The following is a 17,518-nucleotide window of genomic DNA, read 5'->3' on the forward strand; positions in this document are numbered from 1 at the left end:
GGTCAGAGGTGCAAAGGAAAAAAACTGATACTGGTGTAATCTGGAAGTACATGAACAACAGACAAGGTCTGTGGGGGGCAGAAGTCAAATCTCCTTTTTTACTTCACTTTGAAAACTGTGCTACATAATTGGAGCTGGCTGTGAAGGTCTACAGTTCATCCACAAATGAAGCTCTGCAAATATTGTCATAAAGAAAATGAGCTTGGTTTCTCTTTGCGAAGGAATTTGAAGTATGAACTAAATGAAACACTCGCTGATATAGACACATGGACCAACTGTGTTGTGTAAGCAGATCAGCAGTAAACCTCTCATTCTTCTTTCCCAATTAATGGCAAACTTTACTTTGCCTTGATCAGAAGCCAAGTATGTGCACAATCAAGCCTCTATACTTCTATCAGCCATTACATAATTAAATCCAGAGTCGCTTGTGCTTGTGGACAATAATTTACGAGAAAGGGTAGAGAGGCGGATAGAGGAAAAGTTTGTGCACGAACTGTTCAGTGCATAAATGGAAATTAATTAATCACTTGGGGAGTCGGCACACCAAAATGGAATAGGGTGGAGTACAAAGTCGTTAAGTTTGATATGGTAGTATTTGGAAACATAAATAATGACAAAGACCCCCCCAGTGCACTTAAATACAGCAGTAAAAAACACATTTTCAAATATCACCAGTGACCTACATTAATATAGGTGGAACAGTTAAAGTTATTTACAGCATATTTTACATTTATTCCTGAGGACCAGAGGAGATGCTTTTAAAACTGGTTGGTCAGAACAGAATCTATGAAGAGTTGACTCAACGTGCCCTCCAAACCCCAGAGTGTTGTTGTCCATCTCTAAGACACCTTGGGGGCATGGCAACTTATCCCACTGATACACTGTTTATTTTTCTTCACTTGCTGTCCCGGTCATGTGAAACAGATTAGCTAGTATGGGTCATCTTCAGGCAGGATGTACATGCTGATGTGTTGCTATAAGATATGGTTTCCAGGAATGCATTTTGGGTAAAACTGAATGGGAGCTAATGCTCCTAGCAGCCTTGGAATGAGCCCACAGAGAAGGGTGGCTAATCCTATCATTCTACACCATTCATCTCCAATCCACTTGGCTTTCAGCATTTTTCTCAACGGGCAATTTGTGGCTTCCCTGCTGGATCTCCTCGAAGCCAGTGTGTTATGACTGCAAAACACTTCCACGGCCGCCTGGGAGTCAGAGAGGAGGCCACTAAATACAGTCTGCAACCCTGTCGCTGTCCATACTGACAGCTGCCAGCCCAACGTTCCCTGACAGAAATAGCTTAATGACGGATACTTTCGGAAAACATCAAATTGTGGCCTGTCAACCTCAAATTAGCAACAAAAAGGAGGCTCAGTGGCCCACGGGATCATTAGTCAACAGCTCAAATACTCGCTGTATCTTTATTGCACATACCCTTTAGACTTAAATCCTACTTACTTTGTCTCAACAGAATACTCCCTAAAGACTTAAACAGAACGCTAAATTAAATGACACAATAATGATGTTTTGAGTAAACATGGCTATTCTTTTACTCCAAAGGTCATAGACTGAGGGGTGTTTAATATGTCTCTAAAATGAAACAGAGTCTATGGCTGAATGGCTTCCAGATGGTGGCGTCAACCTCCACACAGTCTGTCTGTTTCTGCCTGACAGATGCTACGCTTGCTTCCAGGGAAGAATCTGAGCAGCCTTCCATGACTAACCAAGACAGGGGACCTGTATTAACCATCTCCTCGGCTCCATGTACTGTATGGCTTTCCAGCTCTTTGGAGAGGACATCCCCCAGGGTCTGACTGTACACAGATACAGTACAGACATACCCATGAGCCCGTTATTAAAATGCACATCCACACAGGTGAAAAATTCTTCTTCTTACCAGACACACAAGCTAATGCTGATTGCAAGAAAATGATCCTTTCGGTTGGAAAATAAAGGTGATTGGCATGTCTCAGTCAGTGGTTAGAAATCTGCATGAATTACGCACTGCGTGGCAGCTGAACACACAAACAAATTAAAGTAAATATTTTTTTCTGTCTGTCGCCTGCTGACAATTATGAATGCAATAATGTGGTACTGCTGAGTAGCGAGTTTCCCCAATAATCTCAGCTATTTCCAAATGTGCCATAACAACATGGCATGCTCCATATATCAGGGCAACCATGATGAGACTTATTTATGTCCTGTGTTACCATCACAATTCATGTCTAAAATCAATCTACCAACAGTCCATACTTCAAGATATATTTCCTGCTCTGCTCTTCACCTGAGCTTCCTTTAGAAGCAAACAACAAACATACTGTAGTGTAACAGGCACTGAGCAGAGGAGGGGGCTGTTTCACAATGTGCGGCGCATCGGCCCAGAGCTGCAACTCCGCTCACAGGCTCCCCTGTGTGATGTTACAGAGCCCAGCCTGCAACACTGGCATCCTGACTGTGGGCTGTGGTCAGTCAGAGCCTGGGGAGCTGTGACAGCCTGCTGCTCTTTCAGTCGCAGCAACAAAAATAAATAAATAAATAAAATAAAATAATATATATTTATATGTAGTGTAACAAGCATATATATATATATATATATATATATATATATATATTAAAAAAGCACTGGAGCTGAGCAGTGTCCAAAGAAAGCTGAAACAAATCAGCCACAGTCACATATGCCCCGGGAAGGTGCATACAAAGACATAGCGGGCATGGTTACATGCTATCCTTGTCCTGCATGCACTGCAGTCAAATGATCTGACAAATACAACTCAATAGGCCATCCAGCCATCAGATGTTTATCCAGTGACGAAGACAGAGTGAGGGTGTTAAAGCCTGAACTGCACCAGATATCTTTCATCTCCAGTGTGGCGGGTTAAACGGCAGGTTTCTTGGCTCACGTTGATCATCATTTTTCATCTGAAGGCCATCAGTGAGGCTTAGAACTGCATCATTTACTCACAGTTGTCCTTTGGTCAGAGGAAGCCATATAACCATAATGTGCATCACTGCCTTCATATTTCAGCCAATGTGGACTTGGAACAATATCCAACGTGAGTTTTAAGCCTTCATATCTATCTATCTATCTATCTATCTATCTATCTATCTATCTATCTATCTATCTATCTATCTAGATACAAAATAACAAGTATTATTAATGGATATCTTGTGGACCAACACCTTGAGTGTTATACAAGAAAATATAAAAAAACATGTATTTCCGTGGCCTGGGATGTGTTACATAACCTTGCAAATTTACCTAATTATCACAAATAAACAAGGATCTAATTTTAATGTCCTCATGATTCACTGACTGAGCTGCCCCACAAGGGTGACTTTATGACTTTATTGAACATTCATTCAGACTGTTACTTCCAATTTAGCTATATTTCATAGTTATGGTAAGAATACAACCAAGAAACTCAGAAATAACCCCTAAACTCAGCCATGAGTTGCCTCAGGTTGCCAAAACATCACATTTTCCATCTTTCCCAGTTCCATCCCAGTAGAGCTATAAATTAGTCATCACTGATCACTAAGGGACAGAGAGAGCTCCTCTATCTAAATTCTGAATTTTGTCTGGGGATGCTACTGTAGTAAATGTTCAGTCAAATGCACTGAGCTGCCTGAAGGTAAAGAAAGTGCATTTTCAGTCCTGCGAATCTGTGGTTTTCCCTGTTAACTTCCTGTCTTGACACGCCATAGTCACAGTCAGAAATATTTTGACGAGACAACTGTGGTAGCTGTACTGTTTCGTAGCCTAAAGGGTAGCTTTGAGCTCTAAGAAACAGGGATTAACTATCGGCTCTGCTTCTTTTTAATCTTCCGTGCTCAAGTTTATTTTGTGTTAGGCTTTGTTTTGACTCCTTTTCCTTTGTAATGCCCTGGAATCCCCATTAGAGAGCCAGCCGTCTAGGATTTCCAAATGTAGCCCCCCCCCTTCTTTTTGCCCACTTTGTAGACCCACTTGGCGGGGTGCCCGTCTTCGGTGGGATCTCTTGTTTCTCTCACACAGTAAAGCTCATAGCGAGATCCTTTCAGATGAGTCAAAATGAGCTTAGTGCTGATCAGCTAACCAAAAACTTGGACTCATTGTGCTCTGCACCAGGCAAGAGAGTCTGTTAACAAAGAAAAAGGTCCAGCGGACCCTTAGAGGCTCTCTTCAAGCAAGTCTTGCATATCAAGGCGGGCTGGAGTAAAACTAAATCAAGGCCACATCCTTGCATGAAGAAACAGCTATTTCCCTTTCGCTTTGGCGAAAGGCTTTCTGTTGTCCTTGCAGCAAGGAAAGACTAAATGGACTGAGGCTAAGATAATGTAACGACTAGGCTCATCCTACAAGGCCCGTCAATCACAGAACGCCGCTGTTTTCACTGAAGGCCTGTTCAACACAGAGCAGCTGTATAAATACATTAGACAGGATCCAGGCAGCTCCCAGTAAAAACAGAAACTCTGTTTCTTATAAATACACAGATTATTGGATAAATAAATCAAAAGATAGGCCTCAGCTAAATAAATCCTTGGAATGTGCCAGAAACAAAGCAAGGATTCGACCATTTGTGGATGAAAACAGAAAGCTGGTGGTGGTTTCTTCAATGTGGCCCGAGGGGCCAGCTGCTGCAGAGCATGCCTTCCCTCAGCACGTAAAGCCTCGAGACCACTAGAGTAAATTATTCTATTGTGTAAATGGTATCCTATTGTAAGGTCATGCTTGTTGTGGCTCATCATATCTTAGCACAAGAAACTTTTATTGAAGACGTTTAAAGATAAGCTGCCATGCTGCTGATTTTGATAGAACTTCAGAACACTTACCATAACAACTTCAGTCATTCGGCCTCACAATCCATTTAATTGCTACCTAGAGGTGTTTGTCGCACTCACAATAAGTCATCAACAGAGCAGGAATTTGTCACAATCATCTTTAATGAAACTGGTACTCATCTATGTTTCTCTCTCTGCTGGTAAGTGCTTCCATTGATTGGCCTCTGATGAGGCTGCAGGGCAGTAGGTTGGTGCACAAAATGTGATTTGTGGCTATTTGGTGTGATACTGATTTGTTTACCCTCTGTGGGCAGGGCAAATCCATACATCATGTGGACCAGACAGAAACATACGGTCCAGAACAGGCTAGAAGCTGTTTGAACAATCAGCCACTGCCAGCTGTGGATTGTGTGAGCATTGTCTCATCTAAAGCCCTTATGATTGAGCCATGTTCCGCACACTAGACCTTGTGCTTTTCTGGTGTTTTAAAGATGATAAATGCCTTTTTGGAGAGGTTGCACAGACATCTAAATTAGTCTTTATGCATTTGGAGGTTTAATTTCTTGGAAAAATATAAATCACATATCTATGTCAAAAGCCTTAGGAAAATATGAGAAAGGTCATGGTTTTCTAATCTATAAATGGCTTCCGAAAACAATGACGAAGGAAACAACGGCACAGTCATTCGCAGTGGCAATATGGCGAGGTGACTACAAAGGCCTGCCTTCCATTTAATCACAAGCCAAAGTAGTCTACATGAAAAGCCTTCATTTGACAAACATGAAACATTACCATTTTGTTGTGTTCTCTGTTTCTTTTGTTGAAATAAAGAAGATTAAGGCTTTTCAGAACTGTATCGAAAATGAAAGATGCTAAATCCTTTTGTTCTTGTACCTTTTCCAAATTTCCTAAATTTTTCAAACACGGCTTTTTCTCACTGAAGGCTTACTCACTGTCAAACACAAACACAGAAGCGTATAATTCATTTCTTTCAAGCTGCACAGAACAGAGACAGCATTTCTCCTAAGATGAGTGTGAGCGCCGTAATGTACTGTACTCACCACAGTGTTCAAGCCATGTTCCTTCATCAGCCTGAGGGAGTTCTGGTAGCAGGAGGTGAGGTCGTTGGTCTCGGTAGGGCCCACATGACCTCTGGCCACCGGGCCCACGGTGTGGATCACATCTGTGAAGGGGGACGACACAAAAAGCTCATTTCAGCACAGCCTACTTCTAGCAAGGTGACATGGTTGGCAGCGTTTATAGTAGTGCAAGGATTAACACAATGCCTTGAAACCTTTGAGCTGCCTGCTGTGCTTGGCAGTCGAGCGAAAGTTTTTAGAATCTGCAAAATCATCATCAAATAGAAAATACGATGAAGTTTGTCCTCACAATGAGACAATGGGGACAGCAGGAACAACCCACTAGCCGAAATGAATGCATTTATTCGGTAAATGAAATGGCAGCTTAGATAGAAAATCAATTACAAGATTCTTTTATGCAATCTACTCAAATATTCATATCTCTCCCTGTACTCTCCTTCCCTTCGCATAGTAATGTCTTCACCTGTCAATCACTGCTCTCCTTGTCTGGCCTGGCCAGACTGGGGAATGCAGCCTCTTAATTGAATCATAGAAGTGATGACAGGAAAATAAGAGAATCTAAGCAGTGACTTGACAGAAACATAATCTTCTGCATTCTGCCTGACTACCCTTGGCCTTCTCAGTGTTTGACAGGACAGGTCAACATTAATACACAAGAAGTAACTCTGCATCACCTGCAAAGCATTCCAGAGAGGTGCGCCACAGACTAACTGCAAGGATGTAAATGACACAGTGGAAGGCAATGAATGAATAAACACGACTTCTCTGTGTGCAGAGCCTCATAACAGATAAATTCTCAAAAAGGCCACTGAGGCGCTAATTTATGAAACCGTGAGCAATCAATGTTTTTCTGTTTATTCTAACACAGACTATTGCAGTGTGCAAAACAGCAGTCTTCTACTTCATTCAGACGTATTGGAAATTCACGGTCCATTAAATATGGATCAACTATGACTCATACATTAGCATCCTTACGCATCAAGTCCCCATTTCTGTGCACTAAAATATTAAACCCTGTTTAAGTATGAGTACTGAGAATTCAGACCTGGTTCAGGTGAGGCCATGTGAGGAAAAGGCAGCAGAAACCTGTGTTTTAAAATGCAGTCACCTCATGTGTTTTCTCCCACCTAACCCCACCATTTACTTATAATATTCAACATTTAGCCTCACTTTCTCGATGAATAAATGTAAACTGTGTAACTACTCCACCTGCCCATTAATCATTTAAAGATTAAATTTAGTTCTCAGTTGTATGTCTGCTTGTTTAATAGGTCGGGATGATAAAATGCATGGGGAGCCACTATAATCAAGTGGCTGTCAGTGGTGTTGCTTAAGAGGTAAAATGTTGTGTTTGTGAGAGGAAGGAAACAAGAGCCTTGGGTGATCCTGGCTAAGCTGAGGCTGGGCTGTAATGAGAATGGAACTGTCTCAAGTATATTGTCTTTTTTGAGAATAGCGGGGCCGAAAATTGCATAGCACAATGTGGTTATAATGGGACACGTGGCAGGTTGTTTTTCTTGCATAATTCATTAAGTTCTTCACTACGAAAACGGCAACATGCCAATTAGAGTGTGGGAATGCGCCAAAAACCAGACTACTGGTGAATTCATGAAAATTTAAGCAGTTTTTATCTCACCAGTGCTGCTGTATGCTCAACACTTCCACATCAAATAAATATTTATACAGCTGTGTTACTGTAAGGTGAAAGACATATTTCACTTTGTAACCAAGGAGGGATGCTACAGGAAGGACAGTTAGTAGCAACACAGCTCAAAAACACTCCGGCGGCTGATTCAGGGACTCTGTAAACACAAGTGACCCCTCTATCCTTGCTCTTGGACGAGGTTTTAATGTTATATATAAAGGGAAACGCTAAATCCAATGATTTTGATTGCAGCGATGTGTTAAAGGCCATTAAGCTGCTGTAAAATTAGAGCGATTTTATTGAATCATAATTTAGATGAGTGAGCATTACATGAACAAAAGGCCAGTCTTCTGCATTCACACTGAAATACAAATAATAATTGTAATTAGTTAATTGATATATGCGTGCCCTCTCTTTCTGCCCTTTATCCTGTAGGCCTCTTCACTTGCAATCGGTTCAATAAAGGTGGAAATACTGAAACGTACGTTTAGTTAAGTAACATTAATAAAAAGAGGCATGTCAGTGTAGTACATTAGCTATGGGCAATTTGACCATGAAGACAGTAGAGGTTAGGACTCCCTCTAAGCTTATGAGGATATGTTATATGTTATGAAGACTCAGGAATGGATAATTTATTTCTGCAGTGTTTTTCCAATACATAAATTATACAAAGACGCTCCTGGTAATACGAGTTTGAGAAGCTCTGGCAGATAATTCATCCAGCTCGGGTCCTCATCATCGTGGCTGTTTCTCTCTTCGTAGAACCTTCGGCTTTTATCATTATTTGCATCCATTAGCTGACAGACACATTTCAGTGTATCAGTGTTTCTGTCTTGCTCAGAAGCACATACCAACACATGTATGCCATTATCTCTGGGCAACCCTTGTAACAAGAGGCACATAAATCTCCCCTTAGCGGGGTAGAAAAGATTACTTGCGGTGTTCTTGCACTTCAGGGGGATTGGGTCTGGTTGTGGGGGGCAGATGCGGAAAACATGAAGAGGAACGTCCCCATGAAATACATTAAAAGAATGCTCTCATCTGGCGTGCTGAATGGAAGTTAAGCAATTAATATCAGACACCGAAGGTAAAGGTCTGACCTGAACTGAAGAAAATAAAGAAACATAACAATAAGCAAAATATACCTGTGGAGACACAGAACAGACTACAGAGGCTAAATAACTACACACAGCTGAACCTAATTTGCTTTGAGCATAACAAATAAGCCATTCGGGAATGTAAGGGAACTCTTCCTTATCACACATACCACAAAATCCCCACCACACACACCACCTCCAAGACCCTTGCCTTCCTGACTCCAGAAGCAGTTAATGAGCTTTCCATTCTCACCCATGTTTTTTTTTTTTTTTTTTTTTTTCCCTAGCAGTTTTTCCTCACAGTATCTTGACTGGAATTGTTCATAGTGGTCTCTTGTTCGGGGCTACAAGGTCAGTAACACAATTGAACCAGCAAAGACTGATGATTGCCATTCAAACCTTGCCTTTCTGTCCACATGAGCCCACAGGCTCTGCAATGAAACACAAACAGAAGGAACAACAGAGGAAAACAAAAACAATCCCACACGTTCATTCTTTTTATGAGTCAAAGGAAAACGGTGCTAAACTCCAAATTAATTAGGACCAAATTAAATACAATAAACGAGACCGATATCGTCTATTGTGCTGCGATGATACTCTGGAAGGCTACACACTTTGTATTGTCTGCACCCCACAACACAAACCTGAAGTGAAATATAAACAACATTTTTTTTTTTTTTTACCCAGCAGATGTAACAGGAACAGCGAGGATAAACAGACAACACGGCATTGGCAAGTTTGCTATAACCATAAACTACTTGAACAGGGCTGCAGAGGAGTGTTGACACTGTTGGCAATCTGTGGTTGGTCATTTTCACCTTATATGGAGGAAAAGTGTCAGAGTGCATACATTACGCCTGCCTGCTCGAGACTTTTAATGTGCCATGATTAGCGCACATTTCTCCGATCAATTCTAACAAGTCAATAAAAAAAAGGAGAAAAAAAAAGAAAGAACTGAAATAGGAAAACACGCATCAAGCTGCAGAGTCAACTGCAAAATGTTGTGTTATTTTGTTCAGGACTATGGTGCCAACAGTTTGTTTGCTCACATTTACCTCCATTTGAAGCCCATTCAAGATAAACAGCTTCATGCATATTCATGGGGTGTTACTTATAGAGACAACTGCTGGTGTTTTCTACTGTCGTTTAGAAATCAGAGCAAAAAAACGCATTATCGGATAAAATTAAGACTGCTCGTAGTCTTTGTCTGAATACCCTCAGCACCAGAGTGTGTGACTTATCTTTTCTTTTAGTTCGTTGGGGAGAATGTCATGTTTCTGTAACAGCAGGGGACTCTGGAGATTAATGGGGCAAATAAAAGGCAAGAATGCTCTCAAATGTTTACCCATCAGGTACAGAGTGCCACGATAACAACAGAAGTGAAGGAGCATGATATAATTCTCAAGTGCAGTTCTTACATAGGACCAAACTTTAGCTTTATTTATCCGGTACATTACGAGACCACTGTTCTACATGAGAAACCAGCACTCATGGTGACAGGTCACGGCAAGAAAGAGTCATGTTTTCATATATTCCTCATTACACTGTGCCAAAACATTTGGTCCAGGTTGATCCTGTTCCTGAACTATCTACTGTAATGTAGGATCTGCAGAGCAAATCTCCACAAATCAATTGTACCTGGGCTGATTAAGCATTACTTAAAGTAGCTAAAGCAGCTTATTTTAGTTTGATTCTGGCTGTAAAAGTGTATGAGCACCACCTACTCCTCACGATCTTGATCTCAAGAGCGCATGCATTTGTTTCGGAAGTAAGATGCAATGCATTTGTCAGATGTTTTTCTTTTATAAACAGCTGTTTGCAGGATGCATAACAACGACGTAACGCATTTATTTGTGGCTATGTGAGATTAATTATTAGATTAATTAATTATATGGAAAGTACATTTGCTTTAGTAAAATTAGCATACATCTACATTACATGTAAACCTATAGCTAACATAATCAGCTCTGTTTTGATTGAAAATAAAAAAGTTGTACTGCCACAATTTTAGTGACCAGTGACAGTCTGTTCAGGCTGAAGATATATATATATATATATATATATATATATATATATATATATATATATATATATATATATATATATATATATATATATATATAAAACACTGTAGGAAAATATTAAAAGAAGATTGTGACGTATGTATATTTGGTGATATATTTTCTTAATGTAGAACCATTCAGACGTCAAACCAATCTTGACATGTTCCTCCAAACTGTGCTGCCCTGACTGTGAAGCTGCATTATGTAGGAAAATATAAATATCAGATTTCCCCGTGGCAAGTGAAATCTCAGTAAGGTTGGTCTGCTCGAGATGTACTGGACACAAAATGACCCCTTACCACACCAACCGTGGAGCATATGTGAGAACATCTTAAGACAAGCCTGCTTAAAATATTCCTCACCCGAATAACTACCAAGGGGATATGCTCACTTCAAAGATGTCACTTTCTTAGCAACTAAAAAATCTTTTGAAATAGCTAGACTTCATTTTGAAGAGAAGTGCTGCGCTTTTGCAGAGAGGGACCTGCACTTCACAGCCTAATCAATCTTTCATTTTTACTTGCCTGCCCTGACTTTGAGGCTGCTTTACCAATTCACACATGGTAATAACAACTCCGAAAGAAAAAGAAAACACGTTTACTGTGGTGTTGCCGCTCCTAAATGCTCCCATTCTTGCCAACAACTGCTACAACTGTTAGTACCAATGAGGTATGTGGATATGGGAGCCTCATTTTCATCTATTATAATTCACAAGAGCCAGCAGACAATAATCAAACCGCTTCCGTGCTTCCCATGGCAATTATCTTCCACGCTTAAGAATCAACAAAGCACATAATGACTTACAGTCCATTAAGAAATTCAGCCAAAATTGAATTTAAATGCAGCCACTATTCTTATGAGATAGGCCAAATTGTGCATGGCGAGTGGACTGAATGCTTCTAAGTTTGTAAGGGCTTTGTTAGTAAGATTGTGTCTATAAAGTTCTCTGACTGATGCCGATTTAAATGTAATCTTCAGTTCTGTGGTGACTGAGCTGTTAAAGTCTAAAGAGGTAAAAGAGGTAGCTCAGTGACTTTCTTACTCTTACTGTTGAGGGGGGGATCAGCACAATGAAAATGCTGAAATAATCAAAATGAATTGTTATGCATAGATTCCTAATTAAAAGAAAATCATATATATATATCATAGCATAATATTAGCAGTAAAAATATCATCGCAAAGAACGGCGAGTCTACAATGACAACTGTCCCTGAGGAATGAAGAGGATCTGAAGTGGGTTAAAGCATGAAACCATGTGATTTCTGAAGTCTATGAGAAGATGCCTGGTGTTGTGCAACAACTGCCTGTCTCATGCTATGAGACTTGACTTAGAAAGACTTTACAGTGTAATGCATCAGCGCAAATTGCTGAAAGAAGATCAATAAAGTAACACAGCACTTGCTGAAATCTCTCGTCTGTGTGCCATAAATATTGAATTTCTTTTGTTGTTTTTTCCCCCTGAAAATCGTAAACAAAATAAAAAGGGAAACAAAACACAGGAGAGCAGAAGAGGGAGTGTCACTTAAAGAGTAAATGAGGCACAAAGGGTAGAATTCTATTGCCGTTGCTTTACTGCTCTCTATGGGTTAAAAATTCTCCAATTTGAATACTTCCTTAAAGGAGCTTATGTTTTCACCCATGTCTGTTTGTTCGTTTGTTTGTTTGGATGGTTGTTTGGTTGGTCTGTCAGCAGGATAACATAAAAACTACTTAATGGATATCCACATTACTTGGATGGAGCCCAGAACAAATATAATAAGAATAACTTTTGGTGCAGATCCAGACAAGGGGACAGATCCAGGATTTTTTTGCTCACATTCTTTTACACTGCACTTTTAAACATTTTCATTAATTTTTCAGGGAATAATGCATGGATCTTAATGAAGAAATCAGCCATATTAAGGTGTTAAGGTGGTTTCTATGAGCACATTTTGATGCAGATCCTAGATCTGGTGAGTTTAAAATATGGTGAGCAGTTATGGCTGATTTAAAATGCAGAGTCACTCAGGGCTATTGAGTTGTTATTTGATTAGGCTTAACTGAATTAAAGGGGGCTTTGGGCTTTGGCGGGGGTATGCGCTCTACTAAGCTCCATTCTCATTGACCCCTAAAGGTGTAATGTGTAAGATCTGGTCACCTGTCCACATGGCAAGGGTCACAAGTAGGGGGCAGCATATCACCAGAGTCACCGCTAACTGCTGCTCACTATACTCTTTGCTGTAGCTATCTGTCGCTGCTGTAAGGTAGTTACATAGCTCAGTTAGTGCAACCAGTAGCCCTATTAGCTGTTTACACAGGCAATGGAAATCATGGTATTACAAGACAGAATTGGCTGAGGCTAGCTGGTTAGCATGCTACATTTAGAAGATATCTCCACAACACAATACATTGTCTTTGACTTAATGTCAAAACTCTTATTTCATCACCATGTTTTGATAATCTTGGTTAATTCTGAATATTTTATTATAACACAGCACAACTAGCACAAGATATGTCTATTATCATTATCATAATTATAATTATGGTTATTTTTCTTTGTAGTAGTAGTAGTAGTAGCATGCTATAAAGCCCCTGTCATTATTCAGCACTCCATAATGTCATTCTCTTGTTAAACATTGTTTAGAATTGCCAACCAGTCAAAATAAAGCATCAATCCTTCAACTTTTCTATACATGCTTCTTTAAATTAATAACTGCTTCCCTTCCACACATCTTAACATGACAGCAAATAAGTGTGAGACATTGTGAACAAGTGGATAAGTCTATCTTTTGTCAATCATGAAGCTGTCTCTTCAAGAGTTCAATGGCCCATGGAATAAAAAAAGAGAGAAAAAGAGATGGCATCTCCCTTGAAAAGGCTCTGGCAGCGTTTCCCATTTATTCATCTCTACATGTAACTCACTGTCAGTGTGTGAGGGCGGAAACTGCATGTTACAGCATTTGGCAGGTGATAATCCACCTGCGTAAACACAGAGGCTCAGACCGTGGTGTGTTGTGGATAAATAAGTGATTCTGCACCAGGTTTGGATTTCTCTTCACCCACGGTGCAACTTAACAAATTATAAGACAGTATGAGTAGCCAGAGAGAGAAAGGACACATTTGGTTACTGAGTGGTAAAGTTTCCTTAAAAAACAAAGAAAACAAAAAAAACAAAAAACAAAAGCTAAACAGGATGAATGTTAAAAAAAAAAAAAAAAAAAAAAAAGATATCACTTGGGGATCTTTGGTGTGGAGAGAGTGTGTGTGTGTGTGTGTGCGTGTGTGTGTGTATCAGGGGGATGTGTGGGTGACTGAGTCTCAGCGTTCGAGGCAAGTTAGCATGGCGCCGTGATGGTTATTTAACAGCCCAGTGGTAATAGATTTCAACATGAACCAGGCGAGCGTATTGTATTTCTCATCTCAAACATACCTCAGTGAATGTACTTGTACCATTCATACAAGGCACATAACAACGAGTATGAGCATACCAATTCAGATAAAAAGCAGATTCACCTCCCCATTAAAGTTGGATGTACTGTATACAGTAGATGTGAGCTACTGCCACAGTGTGTTTTGGTGTGATTGGAAGCCTGGACCCTCTCAGCATGCACACAGCTGTTCCATGTTTGTCGCTGAGGATTACTAAATGAAGTGTGTACACCCACTCGGACATGGAACTGGCGTTGTCATGGCGACAGAGTGTGCAGAGTGATCCCCCTAACGCTCGCCGAAGCTCCAGTCTGAAGGGGGGGGTTTGCAGACCTGGAATCATCTACCGCATGCCGAGCAGATACAGTTGTTAGTGCATTAATATTCCGTTCTTTAAAAATGGATTAAGGGTGTCTTAGTGATTATTCATACACTCGTCTTTGAAAGAGCTTTTCCACTGTGAGTGTCATTGAGATTCTGTCACACTTAAACAGGCTAAGGGGTAAGGAGCAAGACACCGAGAGGATGATGACAGAGCATCAAGCACACATGCAATATCACAAGGACGTTTGTGCTGATTGTGAAACAATAATTACTTAATGCAAGACTTCATACAGAACAAGAATAGCTAAACTTTCACTGATATGATTTATACATGGATCTCACTCGATGTTACATCAATTGATCACACGAGATGCACATACAGAAGTCTGAGGCCCCTTCAGTACTACTTTTTCACTGTGACCCTTTAAGTGACTTAGAGGAATGACATTTTAATGAAGCACTGATTGGTGCTTCTCTGTTCTGTCAATCATTACACCCGCCAGTAAGACATTCTTCAATCATCTAGAGTCACACTACGAACATGCATATACAGCACTCTCACATGCATGCAATACAGTACAGTACAGTATAACGCTGAAAATGTTGCCTTCAAATGTTGCCTTCAAATGTTGCCTTCAAATGTTGCCTTCAAATGTTGCCTTCAAATGTCAAAAGCTCTTCAAGTGAAAGGAAAGACCACTTAATTGGAGAACCATCTTTCAGCCTCCTGGCACATCCTTTTTTTACTGCTTTTCTGTGCTGAACAGAAGGTGAGGTGTGTGTGTGTGTGTGTGTGTGTGTGTGTGTGTGTGTGTGTGTGTGTGTGTGTGTGTGTGTGTGCGCGTGCGTGCGTGCGCACGCGCGTGTGTGCGCACGCGCGTGTGTGTGTGTCAGAGTGGGAATGCATCGGCCGGTAGTGAAGGACAAGAACATCAGGGGTGTGACGACTGTTTTGCTGTACACATGCTGTAAGAATGGCCCTGGTAGTGTCTACAGGGACGGTGGGCTCGGAGTAAAAAGACAGAGGGAGAAAGTCACTGAGCAGGTCTGCCAGCTGTTTCCACTGCTCTGGGCCTTCTATAACATTCCTCTAAGCCTGAATGAGCTGCCAGGTGACACCGCTCTCAACAGCGCTCACTTGTTCTGCTGCCTGCTCTTTTCCCAGTTTATTCAAAGCACTCACTGAAGGCTTTAAATAAAATGTGAATATGAGAGTAGCTGCGTTACACATGAGGCAAGACGGAGGGTGTGCAAAAAACGACAAGTCAGGCACCTACAGGTTTACACGCCTAAAAACTATGCCAATGCAATACAATTTGAAATTCAGCACAGTATATTATCATTTTATATTATAGCATATTGTCAAAAAATATTAATGTGAGAAAACATGGCGGATGCACTCTGTGTCTTACAGGAGAAATGCAAAACGCGTTTCCTCATAACACATAAAGCACTTGAGCTATAAATGTGATATCATCAGAGAATGGAAGGATATTCATCTTAACTGACATGTAAGTAAACCTTCTGTAGGACAAATTCTGACAGAGAGAAAGGACAATGGAGTTCATTTTAGCTATGCTATCACAGCAAGCACAACAGGAGCATCTCAGTAATACTGCATCCACGGGTCTTGATTTGTTTGTAGCGTCTCTGCAGGTGTGACATGGCCATTGGGTGATGTAGCTCAGAACCAGCATGCACTGACACAGCTGTGTGTAAGGGGAAGCAGACCTGCTGGGCAGCATCAACTACATTCATGCCGTGTGGACAAATACTATTTTGATTTTCCCCGATGACACTCAGAAACACCTGTGAAAAGGGGTGTTGACGATTCTGATGGTTGGAAAGCTACGAGCGCGTCGTCTTAAATTAGAATTCAATGGGCAGATGTGATCTATAGAGCCACATACAGCAGGGATCTACAATATTTATTGCTCACTTGCCGGCTCCCCTGCAGCAAGGTGCCCTGTTATGGCAGAGCTTTAAAAGGAACCTGCTTTAAAAAAAAAAAAAATCCCCCCCGACAAAGTAACCTGCTTTTAAAGCTCAGTTTGTTTTGTATTAAACGTACAAAACAAACCCGGTGCAGCTCCAGCACTGCCTTTCCTCTCTGCCACTAAACATTAGGCCGTGATGTTTTTATGTGACTTCAGCTGCATCTCATCATTTCTCTGATTAGGACACCAAACAGACGGGCCAGTACATCATAATTCTACCGGGGTCTGCTCGAGCAGGTCCTTGAGCTGGTGAGTTGAGCTTCATGAATCTTTCAAATGTCAGTAAGGTTTACACGCACATACACAGAGTTGCGCAAGCACGTACACAAAGTTGTGGGGGCACAGCTGCAGGCAGACGGAAAGTGATGTGGCCTTCACAGATGCTATTACCCGTCATATCAATTAAGACATACGCACCCGATGTGAATTTGATGGAGGGAGATGCTCTGTGGGTGAAGAGATTAAGCACGCTCTCACTCCAGACACATGTGCCGCACACTCTCCAAATTATCCTAATGACATTAATTACGAAGCAGCGTTCAAGTGTGTGTTTGGGAAACTAAGGGTTAGGAAATGGGAATATATCTTGTGTGGCAAGGACTACAATCAGCCAGCAAACATGGGAACAATGAACAATCAGAGGCCAGTTTTATTCATTAACAGAGGAGTTTTGCTTTTGTCCTAATTCCTCAGTCACCGTTAGTGCTGGATGATTGATCTAATTTTATTATCAATCATGATTTTGGCTTCTAATGATTGTTAAAATAAACAGAAATAAATAAATAAATATTCAATGCAATGATGATTGTGCTGCGTTCTGTTGAGAAATAATGCTCATAATTTGTCTTAATATTATAACAAGACATTTATGTTTTTGCATTTGTTTTTCTGTTGAATCATTTATTCTTTCATTTAAAGTCGAATAAATGCATGATGTTTTTAATGAGTCAGTGATTAATCTTGTTAAACAATCATGATCTCAATCGTTACCAAAATAAGGATGATGATTTTTAACATAATCTTGCAGCCCTCGTCATAGTTATTGTCCCAATGAATCAATGCAAAGAATGTAGCAGGCAAAAACAGCACCCTGCTTATTTGATATTTCCATATTGTACTAAAA

The 17,518-nt window shown here is 40.6% G+C and overlaps 1 protein-coding gene across 13 annotated transcripts in view; it reads right to left on the minus strand.

Annotated features, from left to right (window-relative positions):
- The window catches only part of macrod2 (mono-ADP ribosylhydrolase 2), a 421,900-nt gene that overhangs the window by 126,576 nt on the left and 277,806 nt on the right, over positions 1–17,518 (minus strand). For all 13 annotated transcript variants that reach the window (XM_037122855.1, XM_037122864.1, XM_037122863.1 and 10 more), the window contains exon 6: positions 5,823–5,944. In XM_037122855.1, the coding sequence (XP_036978750.1) occupies positions 5,823–5,944 (122 nt within the window). The remainder of the gene's footprint in view (positions 1–5,822; positions 5,945–17,518) is intronic.

This window comes from Acanthopagrus latus, chromosome 15 (assembly GCF_904848185.1).
Source record: "Acanthopagrus latus isolate v.2019 chromosome 15, fAcaLat1.1, whole genome shotgun sequence".
Taxonomy (NCBI): Eukaryota; Metazoa; Chordata; class Actinopteri; order Spariformes; family Sparidae; genus Acanthopagrus; species Acanthopagrus latus.